Genomic DNA, 12,877 nt, shown 5'->3' with positions numbered 1-12,877 from the left:
CCCCCCCCCGGCCACTGGCTGCCGGTTTCCAGCAAAGCTTCACCTTTCAGTTTTCGAGGGAACGGCAGGAACTTTGTCGTTTCCCACGGTGGGGGAGCCTGCCGCCCTGATGTGGTCAGTGCCTCCGGCAGCGGGGCTCTGAGTTCTCAGAAGTGAGATGCAGCGATTACACTGGAATCAGGGTGCGGGCAGCCCGCGGGGTGCTGCGGGGGCAGGAAGGGGGCGGGGGGCACGGTGGTGGCTCAGAACTCCTCGTGCACGCTGCGGGCATAGTCCACCAGCTTGCTGCCTGTGAAGAACTCACTGTACTTGAGCACCTCCTCGGGCTCCAGGTAGTGATTCTGGTTCTCATCAGCGATAGCGATCATCTGCTTGGCCTCATTGAGGGCGCTGAATTCGTTCATGGGGTCCATGTAGTCCTGCAAGGGCAGCGGCTCAGCCCCGACGCACCCCAAACCCCTCCGGGCCAGGGGCATCTCTTCATGTTCAGGCCACACCCAGCCAAGTCCCCCCTGAGGACACCCTGCACTCATGGGGCACCTGCGCCTTGGCTACAGTAGGCAGAGCCTGGTCTGTAATACCCATTGGCTGGTAGGACGGAAGCTGCAGAGCAAGGAGGTGGGCCTGTTCTGGAAGGTGGGCACCAGGTTGGAAGTGGCTCAGGGCCAGGTAGCCTCCACCTGTGTGGGCACCTCCCTGCCCATATCAGGGTGTCCAGCCACAGAAAGGCAGGGGAAAGGGAAGCCCCGGAGCAGGGCACATGCACAACAACCGCCAGGACAGGAGTGCTGATGGGCAGGAGTTCCCAAACCAGACATCCTGCCAGCTATGAGCAGGGGTGAGGGGATTCTGGAATAAAATGCAATGACTCATCCAGCCACGGAAGGAAACAAGCCCATGCAGCACCTACACACGACACCAGCAAAGACACTGATGGGCAGGCAGTGGGTCCAGCTTGTGCACAGCCCTCTTGCTCCAGAGTCTGGCCAGACTCCCCATGGGGGACAGCACGCCCGGGCCCAAGAAGGGAAGCCCATGACATCGGCTGCACAGCCCAGCTCAGAGGCTCCAGTTCCCCTGACCAGTGCCCAGCCACAGCCAGACCAACTCTGCCTCCCAGCACAGGATGGCCCTGCACACACCTCCAGCTCCGCCATGGTCACAATCCCATCGTGGTTGGCGTCAATCAGCTCCTCGAACTCTCTCTTCCTATCCCGCACCCAGCTGTCGTCAACATCTTGGCCCTGCTGGTTCTCCACGGTGCCCACGGGCAGAGAGATGAACTCAGACAGCGAGAGCTTCTTGTCACCATCCTGGTCTGTGGGACAGGAGGGCAGATGTCAGACTCCAGTGGGCACAGGACCACCAAGGCCACTCGGGAGAAACTCAACGAATGGGGCTTTGCCACCAGGTTTTCAGTCTGTGTGGTCTCCCGCGTGACCGAGAACAGCGAGCACACAGTCCCCCAGGCCACCCAGTCTAGGACCGGCCCAGGCTGACCTCCGCGGCCAGGCCTCACCCAGGTCCCGGATGATCTCCTTGACCATGAACTGCAGCATGCCGCGGCTGTGCTCAGGGTGCAGGAACGACAGGAACTCGCTCTCCGTCAGCAGCAGGTCCGGGGGCGGATTGTCCGCCTGATACCAGCGGTCTTTGAGGTTCTCCAGGACTTCCTGTGCTGAGAGAGGTGTGTCCGTGAGGACCCAGGCACACGGGACCACTGCAGACATCTGGAAAGTTCTGAGATACACAGCCCAAGAGAAGGGGGCAGCTCAGGACACAGAGGTGCTAGGACAAGGACTTGGCCCTCAGACGGGAACTCAGCCCCCAGAGAACAGATGCCCAGGCCTCCAAGACGCAGACGCAAACTCTCAACTGAACAGGCCCCCCAACCCGGACATAGACCCCTTCAGACACAGACCCCCTCCACCCCAATGCAGCCCCACCCCTACTCGCTCCTGGGCAATAGAAAAACTGCAGTGGGCCGCCAGCTCTGCAGGAACAAAGGCACAGCTTGATTCCCTTCCGTTTCCTCCTGTTCACTGGGCAGTGCTCTGAAGGAAAACCCAGTCTCCAGAGATGAGTCATGTGTCCCACAAGCGAACTCACTCCCCCTGCCATGAGAAGGCCCAATGCAGGGAGCGGGGACCTTGGGGGCCAGTGGTTGGCAATGATCTGCGTGTGCAGCGGGGGAGGGGGAAAAGCAAGCACAGCACACCCAAAGCCTGCAAACGAGACCTGATTTGGAAAGAAGGTCTTTGCCGACATAATTGGTGAAGGTCTTAAGGTGAGACCACTGGGATTCAGGTGGGCCCTCAGCTCAGGTGTCCTCGTGCAGGAGGAGACAGAGACTGGAGAGCAGTGGCCAGGAGCAGGGACCTGGCAGCACCGGCTGGAGGCCTGGAAGGAGCCCGTCTGGGTGCACTGGGACAGCAGCCTTGGGGACCCACAGGGGCTCACCACTCAGCCCTCCCCCGACGCACTCTAGGGCCTCCGGGCACCCCGACTCTGCTCTTCACTTCTGATCCCCAGATCTGCACACCCCCGCCTAGACACACGAGCACAGGGGAGTCAGCTGAGGGCTGTGCAGACAGAGACTCCACAACTTCTAGATCCAGGAAGGACACATCCCGACCCACACACACCTCAGGAAAGGGTGCTGAGGACAACCAGGCAGAGATGACTGGCAGCTGCTTGAGAAGCCAGCGCCAAATCTCCAATGCTAGCAGGAGGACCAGGCCCCCAGTCACCTCTAAAGGACACCTTTCAGGGGACTGTCTGAACCACAGGAAAACAATGGAAACACAAAATGGAGACATATAAAAATAGGAAAAAATAAGGTTTAAAAAAAACAGCAGAGCCAAAAATCCTGGGTGGCATCACCTGCACAGGAAGCGGGCATCTATTCCGCCCAGGAACAGGCTGAAACGCTCTCAACTTGTACTCTGTTAAGTTAAACGGGTGTCATCCATATGAGCAGGAAAAAGTAAAGCTATAAGATACAAACCCCTGCCCACAACAAGCAGCCCTCATGGGCACACCTGCAAAGCCGGGCACCCCCTTCACACCTGTCAGGCAGCCATATGGGGTCATATGACTGCTGATAAAAGGAAATCGAGGTCTCTAAACCCCACATCAGCAGACGGAAAGATGAAAGGGAAAAAAAAGAAATAGAAACAGTAATGAGCTTATCTCATGTATTACAAAGACAGACTGGCTCACAAAATAAAGCTAAACTTCATGTAGCCCATGAAAAAATAAAATGCTTTGGAGAGACCAAGCCTCAAGGGCAGTTCACAGGTGAGTTCTCCAAAAGATGTGAGGAGGAAGCCACGTCAATCTCCACAACCTCTTCCAAGAGAGAGCAGAGGGAACACTGCTTGACTCACTCTATGAGGTCCTAACAACAAACGTAGAAAGCACACAACAAGAAAAGAAATCTACAGACCGGATTTCACATGAATACAAATGCAAAACACTCAACAAAATATTAGCAGATCAAACCCAACAATGCACACAAAGATTACAATCCAAGTCAGATTTATTCCAGGTAGGCAAGGTTGGTTCAACATCTGAAACTCAATTGATATTCACATCAACAGGCTAATGAAGAAAAATCACATGATCCTATCAATGCTGCTGCTGCTGCTGCTAAGCCGCTTCAGTCATGTCTGACTCTGTGCGACCCCATAGACAGCAGCCCACCAGGCTCCCCCGTCCCTGGGATTCTCCAGGCAAGAACACTGGAGTGGGTTGCCATTTCCTTCTCCAATGCATGAAAGTGAAAAGTGAAAGTGAAGTCGCTCAGTCGTATCCGACTCCTAGCAACCCCATGGACTGCAGCCCACCAGGCTCCTCTGCCCATGGGATTTTCCAGGCAAGAGTACTGGAGTGGGGTGCCACTGCCTTCTCCAATCCTATCAATAGATGCCAGCAAATTTGGAAAACTCAGCAGTGCCCACAGGACTCGAAAAGGTCAATCCCAACAAAGGGCAATGCCAAAGAATTTTCAAACTACCGCACAATTACACTCATTTCACACGCTAGCAAGGTAATGCTCACAATCCTTCAGGCTAGGCTTCAACAGTATGTGAACCAAGAACTTCCAGGTGTACAAGCTAAATTTTAAAAAGGCAGAAGAACCAGAAATCAAATTGCCAACAGCCACTGGATCATAGAAAAAGCAAAAGAATTCCAGAGAAATATCTACTTCTGCTTCATTGACTACACCAAAGCCTTTGACTATGTGGATCACAATAGACTGGAAAATTCTTATAAAGATGGGAATACCAGACCACCTTACCTGACTGCTGAGAAACCTGTACACATATCAAGAAGCAACAGTTAGAACCAGACATGGACCAACAGACTGGTTCAAAATTGGGAAAGGAGTATGTCAAGGCTGTATATTGTCACCCTGCTTATTTAACTTCTATGCAAGATACATCATGAGAAATGCCAGGCTGGATGAATCACAAGCTGGAATCAAGATTGCCAAAAGAAATATCAACAACCTCCGATATGCAGATGATACCACTCTAAGGGCAGAAAGTAAAAAGGAACTGAAGAGCCCCTTGATGAGAGTGAAAGAGGAGAGTGAAAAAGATGGCTTAAAACTCAACATTCAAAAAACTAAGATCCTGGCATCCAGTCCCATCACTTCATGGCAAATAGCTGGGGAAACAGTGGAAACAGTGGCAGATTTTGTTTTTCCTGGACTCCAAAATCACTGTGGACAGTGACTGTAGCCACAAAATTAAAAGACACTTGCTCCTTGGAAGAAAAACTATGACAAACCTAGACAGCATATTAAAAAGCAGAAACATTACTTTCCCAACAAAGGTCCATGTAGTCAAAGCTATGGTTTTTCCAATAGTTGTGTATGGATGTGAGAGTTGGACCAAAAAGAAGGCTGAGCGCCGAAGAATTGATGCTTTTGAATTATGGTGTTGGAGAAGACTCTTGAGAGTCCCTTGGACGGCAAGCAGATCAAACCAGTCAATCCTAAAGGAAATCAACCCTGAAAATTCATTGGAAGGACTGATGCCAAAGCACCAATACTTTGGCCACTTGATGCAAAGAGCTGACACATTGGGAAAGACTCTGATGCTGGGAAAAACTGAGGGCAAGAGAAGGAGGGTGACAGAGGATGAGTTGGTTGGACGGCATCATGGACTCTATGGACATGAGTTTAAGTACGCTCCAGGAGACAGTGAAGCACAGGGAAGCCTGGTGTGCACCAATCTATGGGTCGCAAAGAGTCAGACACGACTTAGCAACTGAACAACAATGACAATGCAAAAAGCATATGACAAAATCCATTCATGAACACTCTCAGTAGACTAGGAACAGAGGGGACTCATCACCTTCATAAAGAACATCCACAAAAACTCTACAGCTAAGATCATACTAATAATTAATGGTGAGAAACTCAAAGCTTTCCCACTAACATCAGATTTAAGGCAAGGATGGTCCTTCTCACCACTGCTTTTCAACACTGTACTGGAAGTCCTGATGCATTAGGACAAGAAAAGGAATAAAAGGGACAATGAATGGCAAAGAGGAAATACACTACCTTTGTGCAACAATGTCACATCTGCCTATGAAGAAAACCTCAAAAAATAGACAAGAAACTCCTGGAACCACTGAGCAAGTACAGCAAGGCTGCAGGATGGAAGGCAGACAGAGAAGCCAGTCACTTTCCTACACATCAGCAAGAACAAGTGGAACTGGGAATTAGAAACTAAAGAGGAACTTCCCTGGTCCAGTGGCTACAACTCTGTGCTCCCAATGCAGGGGGCCTGGGATTGATCTCTGGAGGGGGAACCAGATCCCAGATGCTACAACAAAAGATCTTGCAAGTCACAGCAAAGATCAAAGATCCCCATGTGCTGCAACCAAGACCCGGCACAGCCAAGTAAGTATTTTAAAATAATAACAACAAACCTTAAAAAAAAAAAAAAAAAGAGCAAGTGCAAACAGAAAGAAGGCATGGATCACACACTCAGTGGCAAAGAAGGGAGTCCAGTCCTAGAAACACCAACCCTGACGAAGAACAGTGGTGCCCACAGTGCGAATACAAATACAGAACACAGCAACAGTGGCCCTCATGAAGCAGAGGCCGGCAGGGCCACAGACACCTGCGGGAGGCCATGATACACTCAACCCCGACGGCCAGGTGGGTACAAGACAAACAGGGAACATCTCAGCAACACGCCAGAGAAAGTCCATCAAGAGAAGACAACACACTGGATGACAACGGCGGGGATGACGTGCCGAGGAAAGACCGAATAGGAGACCACAGGTGGCGCGCCACGCTCTGATAATGCCCATCGAGCTGAACCCGACACCTGGCTGCGAACAAACCCCCAGGGAGAGATGGGAGGGCAGCGCTGAACACAGCAACCGCTAAACGTCCTAAGAATGCTTCAGTGCTGCTTCAGAACTCAGCTAACAGGCATCAAATTGTGTTATCGGTGAGACAGGTTTTTAGAGGAACTTCTCTGAAAAGCTAAGGGGAGAGTTACATCTGTCGCCACACTCAGTACCACAGTTGCCAGGCACCATGGGCAAGCACCCCCACAACCTCACTGACTCTCGGGGTCAGACCTCGTCCAGGGTTGAGGACTAGTCCTGGCCAAGACCTGCTTCCCAGTGCTCTGGTACCTCTGCCACCTCCTTCCCAGAGCTCAAGCCACTAGAGGCTGCCGTCTGTCCCTGCGCCTCCCCTGCACCATGCCTGAGGGTCCTGGAGGCTCTGCCTAAAGGCCCTGCAGGAACACGGGCTGTGGCCACGTCTCACCCACGCCCCACCCGGCACCTGCACTGTCTCGGCGCTACGCCAGCTGTGGGAGCCGAGCACTCACTCTCCTCATCGATGTTCAGGTCCCACTTATTCTTTATCTTTTCAGCAACTTCTCTCTCATTGTGGCCTTTGGTCGCCAAAAACTTCACCTTGTACTCATCCCAAGATACGTGGCCTGAAAGAGCAGACCAACCTGTTAGGAGCTTTAACAAGGAACCTTTTTTAAAAAGAGAATTTTAGTTATTTTAAGCCATTGGTCAAAAATCCTTGTGTCACCGGCAGCTATAGAGGCAGAAGCAGCAAAGCACCAGCTTCAAGTTTCATCCCTGAGCCCAGCTGTGGGATCCTCATCTGCACAGCCAGTGGCCACCCTCCACCTCATCCTGGAGCCCCACCCCTGCCCATGAGCTGTCCTCTGCCAGCAGCCTCAGGCCCCTCAGGGTCAGGCCATGGGCTGCCCATACCGTCACCATCGGGGTCCACAGCTCGGAAGTGCGCCCTGCTCTCAGCAACAGCCTCCTGGAAGTGCTCAGCCGTCTTCTGCATGATCCACTTCTGCATCTCCTTGGCACTGATCCTCCTGTCGGTGTTCAAATCCACCCTGCGGGCCCACAGGCTGTGTCAGACGAGGCCTCCAGGACCCCGACAGACAGAAGGACGGCCAGAGGGGCTCCACAGATAGAATGAAACCACCACCAACAGTAACACACCCCACCCGACGGGCACACAGGAAAAGCTGAGTAGATTTGGGGGAATTAGGGAGCATGCTGGGCAGTGTGCCTGGCCCTACACCATCAGTCTTGGGACCACCTTGCTACAGGATGGGGAGACTTATCAACCCAGTTCTTCGGACCACACACTTGGGATGCAAGCCCGATGAGCCCCAGTAACAGGACTGGATTTCAGACACCAGAAGAAAGTCAAGTTGACACACAGATACAGCCAGGAAGACAAAGAAACAGCTGTAGATGCAGGTGTGTCAAGAGGTGTGCAGATGTGAGTGTGTACATGGCTAATGCACACCCATGGACATGGGTCAGAACACACACATGTGTGAGTTGGTGCACACAAATGTACACACAGGTTAGCATGCACAGATATGTTATCAAGTCCATGGAGAGGACTACAAGCAATGACACCCCAGCAGCAATGCCCACACCCATTTAGAGATGGTTCCTCATCTCTAAATCCCACTCTCCAAAGAAATAAACTAGCGCTCCTTGGAGAACTGCGGGAGGAACATTACATGAGGAAGTGAAGCTCTAGTGGCTGGCAGTGTGAGGAAGGGAGGAAGTGCTCAAAACAAGGAGCTGGGGGTTGATGACGTCCTGGTGGCCAAGGCTGGAACGGATGAGCAGCCAAGGCTGGAACAGGGAAGTAGCCAGACAAACAGCACGGAGCTGGGTCCCCTCCAGAGTGCAGACACACACCCACAAGTCCGTCCTCCTCATGGAATTCCAGACCACACGGTGGGTCTTCCCTGAGCTTAGCTCCCACCCCCAGCAGGGTAGGCTTCCTCTCCCTGAGTGGCTGCCAAAGAGACCGCAGACTGCAACTCTCCTTGGCAGACACCACCTAAGCCAGGTGACCAGGCATACAGCCCCCAAGATGTCGTTCAAACGTCAGGTGCCCTGATGTGATGTGACAAGAGAGCCACCTCATTTCTGGGATCTTCTTTCCAAAAACCCACAACCCCTGTCCAACCAGGAGAAAACACAGCAGACAAACCCCAAATCAAGGACATGCAACAAACACCTGAGGAGTCCTCCTCATAGCTGTCAAGGCCACGAAAAGGTAGGATCCTGGATGGGATCCAGGGCAGAAGGAGGACCCTGGAGCAGCATGCGACCTGAAGCCTGGAGTATCGGGAACAGTAACGGAGTGCTATCGTGTTTTAGTTTCCACAAATGTGCCTCAGTTTGCAACTTTTCTGTAAATCTAAAACTGCTCCCAAAATAAAAACCTTGCTTAAGAAGTGCTGTGGCAACATTACTTCTGCTTGCTCAAAACTAGGTCCTGAGACTTCTTGTTTGCTCTGGTCTGGGCGGGGACAGGCGAGGAGACAGCAGTTGACATGTGCCAAAAACACGGGGCCCCACATGGGAGACATGGGTGTGTGGGGAGTCTGAGCAAGAAGGTAAATGCAGGCTAGACACCCCCCGCCCCACAACAACCCCGCCAGACACAGGATGTATAACAAAAATGTACAGTGTGGACGGACGGGGCTAGAGCACATCTGGTCAGCCCCAGGACACCCAGTCCCTTAGAGGCCAGTTTCTGCATTTCCCCACAACCTGGGGGGTTCCCCATGACCTGAACCCCACTCCCACCCCTGGGTGGGCACAGTGCACAGCTCAGGGCTGCACATCCATGGTTCAAAGGCTGCCAACTTCCCAAGAGCACGTGTTAGGGCTGCACCTCCACAACACAGCACCAAGTGGGGACTTGGTGCAAAACCAGGGGGGGGCCAACAGAGGGGCTGAGGCCAGCCACTCCCATGCTCCCCGCAGCTCCCGCTGACACCTACTTGGAGAAGATGACCATCAGCTTCCTCCGGCTCTTTCGAGGCTCTGCGTCCTCCTCAAAGTCATCCATGTCCTTGCCCAGGAAGACCTCCTGGTGGAAATCTTTGTTGAGGTGCCCATCCATCTCCAGCTTCACCCCATTCAGGTGGTCCGGGGGCAGGATCTCATTTTCCTCCCTATTGCCTGCTCTCTCTCGAGCAGACGAGTGGTTGGCAGGCCGGGCGGACGCATTCATCAGAAGGACAACACCCAGGAGCCAGAGGCAGCAAGGAGCCAGGCCACAGAGGGGAGCTTGCCTGGAGGCCATGGCCGCCGGGGTCTGTGCTGCGGGACAGGCTGCAAGCGTGGCCAGGAGCTGTGGAGAGAGAGGGGGTAGGTAAGGAAGCGGGGAGGTGGTGACCACAGCCACCCACCACCTCAGGCACTGCAGGAGGCTCTGCGGCTCGTCCAGGACAGCTGCCCGCGGAGAAGAGCCTGAGGCGGCCGGGCCCCGACTAGCCCTTCAAGGTTTACAGGAGGATCCAGAGCCCGTACCAGCAAATGCTTGGCTAAAGAGGTGCTTACTTGGTAACACGAAATACAAGTCCTCAGTTTCCAGGGCCCGTGCTGGACGTCCTGTTTTCCCTTTTCTTCAGTTCCTACTCCCTTCCCGAGATACACCCTGCATCACTAGCCCTGTCCCCCCTCAGGCCCACAGCCCAGTGCCCAGCACAGTCAGTCTCAACTTGCTGGCAAAGAAGCTGACCCCAGAGTCACAACTCACACTCCAGATGCCAGCTCAGCACTCAAGCCCCGGGACCAGAACTAAGGCACCAGAGCTCCTCAGCCTCAGGCTCCTGCCCCAAGGCTCTGTGACACCTGGGGCCAGCAGAATCCAAACCACCAGGCAGGGAGCCACCCCTCCCACTCGCCATCTCCGTGTATACACACGTTCATATACACATGCGCACACATATACATACATACCTACACACATACACCACATGTGCTCACACGCACACATAATACACACACGTCCTTGCTCCAGGGTCCCTCCCACCGCAGGACTCCGTGCCCCTCGATGTGTTCCTCTTGGAGCCTGTCCACCAGGCAAACACCTTCTGGCCCTTCCAGGTGCCTCAGAGGCCCCCTCCAGCAGGCTTGCAAGGGAGCAGCAGAGGGAAGCTCCCCAAGCCAGAGTGCCGCTGGCAGCCAAGTTGAGGCACAAAGGGTTCCTGAACCACAGTGCCCATCACCAGATCAAGGAGACCCCTGTGCTGGCCTCAGCATGACGGAGGCCAGGGCCACGGGCTCTCCCTGGCCGGCAGACACTTGTTTCTCTGATGCCTCTTTTCTGTCCTATGTGCTCCTGGCTAACAGTTCCCCTGGCAGGGGGACACCTCTGCACGTCACCCTGACGAGGGCAGAATAAAGAGACAAAGCAGGTAATTAAACAGTTAATCCCACTAAGGTATCATAAGTAAACGAAAAAGTATGGGAGACCCCTGTAAGTTAATGATTACTCAAGAGAACAGGTCTGCCTAACCACAAAACCAAGCAGTCTTGCTCAGCAACAAAACCGTGCAACAGAAGCACAAGACAAGCCCCAAAGCAATAAAACAATGGTGGAATAAGACCCACATCCTGCCTGGCAAGGTCAAGAAGTTAATGATTCCTAGGACAAGCTCCTCTGTGCTCACTATAAACAAAAATATAAGAGAAAGGTCACATTATACTGAAACTTGAGATGATTTACCATACTTAAGTTACCCCCTTTTTACTCAGTCCCACTGCACCAGGACAGCCCCAGTTTGACCATGCAGGTTCAGGGCAGCGTGACCACAGGGGACAGGGCAGCTTAACCACGCAGGGATAGGACAGTTTGACCAGCTAGGAACAAGAAGGTCCCTGCCCAACATGGAGGAGGAGCTGATGATGAAGGAGTGGCGTCTACTCAAGAATGAGGAAAAAGATGGTCTTCTCTCCCTCCCCACTGTCCTTTGGCTATAAAAATGTAGTAGCTTAATTCTCGGGGCAGAGTCCCCTTGCCTACCTGCTTGTATCTCTCATAAACGTCTTACACTATAAACTCTTTCCTCACCTGTCACCCTGGGGATCACTGAATTCTTTCTGCCCCAGAAAGAACCTCCACTTACTAAAGACGTGTCTGTTGGTTTCATGTTCTCTGGGCCCAGGTGCTACCTGGACCCCTGGACAAGATCCTGCTCTCCTGGCTCAGCTGGCTCATTCCTTGGAGGGGAAACTGTCTCACGGACGGGCAGCCTTACGTCCCTCTTTCCATGTTTGAGAGGACCTGAACCCTCCTCACCAGAACCCACCAGCTGTGCACTCTGTGCTGCCACTGTGCCCTCAACCGCGTCTTCTGGAATTGCAGTTTGTCCCCCTCTGAGAGCACTGTCCACGCAGCAGGCCTTTCCACTCCTCCACCATCTGTACGTTTCCGGAATTCCTGAGCAAACCAAGACAACTTCCTGCTGACCTAAACACCGCCCTCGTGACTCAGGGCCATAAACACACAGGTGTCCTGTCCAAACAGACTGGACTTCACTTCTGGAAAGAACGTCAATCCCAGACTCTGCTTTATCTTGATGGTCGTACACGGGGTGTTATTTACTTGATATTTTGCATTTACAAAGCGTAAATGACCAGGTAGGTATCAGGAGATTCCGTAGACGTCCTCCTCTTGATTCACAACACCTTGTTTTGCACCTTGTTGAGCACAGGAGTCAGTCGCTCACTTCTCTCCAGCCCCAGGTGAAGGGATTTCAGAGCAGGGGCTGCCCTACAGACTGGGGGACCCACCCTGGGCTCCTGAACACCCCTGGGGCCCACTCTGTTTAACAGCTAAGACCATTGTCGTTAAAACGCAAACGATTTTTTCTAATAGATCCGTCCCAGGCTTCAGGAGTCGCACACGGTGTTGGCAACGACTGGCCCAGGCCGAGCCGGGTGTCCCAGGCTTCAGGCGGATAGGATGCTCCCTACCCCCAGCACGGCGGGGCCGCGACCCCTGACCCCGCTCCACCGACCCCCGACCCAGGCATCCGAGGGGCCCGGTCGGCGGTAGCTACGGGCCGTCCGAGGCCCAGTCGGCCTGCGCGTCCCCTTCCCGCCGCCCCGGGGCCGGGCGGGGGCTGTCATGCCCTGCGGCCCTCACTCACCGGCCTCCCTCCCCTCACCCAGGATCCGCGAGCGCGGCCTGAGCGCCCGCTACGCCTCCAACGGGCCTCCGCTTAGGCCGCAGCCATCTTTCTTCCGGGAAGAGGCGGGTCGGGTGGGGGGCGGTGCGAGCGGCGCGACCTCCCCACGCCGACGCCCGCGCAGCCATCTTTTCCCTGGGCGGAAGCGGCCTCACAGCTTTCCGGGGCGGCCAATGAAAACAGCAAGGGGATCCACGTAGCCCGGCGGCGCGGCGCGGCCCCACGCGCGGCCTCGGTCCGCGACGCTCCCCGAGCAATGAAGCTGCTGCGGCGCGCGTGGCGGCACCGGACGGCGCTGGGGCCTGGGGCGGCCTGGCAATGGGGCGGTGTCGCGCTGCTCTACCTGG

The 12,877-nt window shown here is 54.2% G+C and overlaps 2 protein-coding genes across 3 annotated transcripts in view; one reads left to right on the top strand and one right to left on the bottom strand.

Annotated features, from left to right (window-relative positions):
• SDF4 (stromal cell derived factor 4) lies at positions 1 to 12,612 on the bottom strand. Of its 2 annotated transcripts, none has more exons than XM_010850013.1 (7): positions 12,492 to 12,612; positions 9,333 to 9,685; positions 7,270 to 7,406; positions 6,867 to 6,980; positions 1,520 to 1,678; positions 1,143 to 1,318; positions 1 to 419 (listed from the first exon to the last, which is right to left on the bottom strand). In XM_010850013.1, exons 2-7 carry the CDS (start codon positions 9,635 to 9,637, stop codon positions 243 to 245), a joined length of 1,068 nt encoding a protein of 355 aa, XP_010848315.1. In that variant the 5' UTR covers positions 9,638 to 9,685; positions 12,492 to 12,612; the 3' UTR covers positions 1 to 242. The 2 variants fall into 2 exon arrangements, with proteins under 2 accessions (XP_010848315.1, XP_010848316.1); XM_010850014.1 differs by lacking the exon at positions 12,492 to 12,612 and adding an exon at positions 11,649 to 11,806.
• B3GALT6 (UDP-Gal:betaGal beta 1,3-galactosyltransferase polypeptide 6) overlaps positions 11,227 to 12,877 on the top strand; it is a 3,395-nt gene continuing 1,744 nt past the window's right edge. The window contains exons 1-3 of the mRNA XM_010850231.1: positions 11,227 to 11,284; positions 11,705 to 11,762; positions 12,514 to 12,604. Of these exons, the coding sequence (XP_010848533.1) occupies positions 11,227 to 11,284; positions 11,705 to 11,762; positions 12,514 to 12,604 (207 nt within the window). The remainder of the gene's footprint in view (positions 11,285 to 11,704; positions 11,763 to 12,513; positions 12,605 to 12,877) is intronic.

This window comes from Bison bison, unplaced genomic scaffold, assembly GCF_000754665.1.
Source record: "Bison bison bison isolate TAMUID 2011002044 unplaced genomic scaffold, Bison_UMD1.0 scf7180017864289, whole genome shotgun sequence".
Lineage (NCBI taxonomy): Eukaryota > Metazoa > Chordata > Mammalia > Artiodactyla > Bovidae > Bison > Bison bison.
This window is presented reverse-complemented; position numbering and strand designations above follow the sequence as displayed.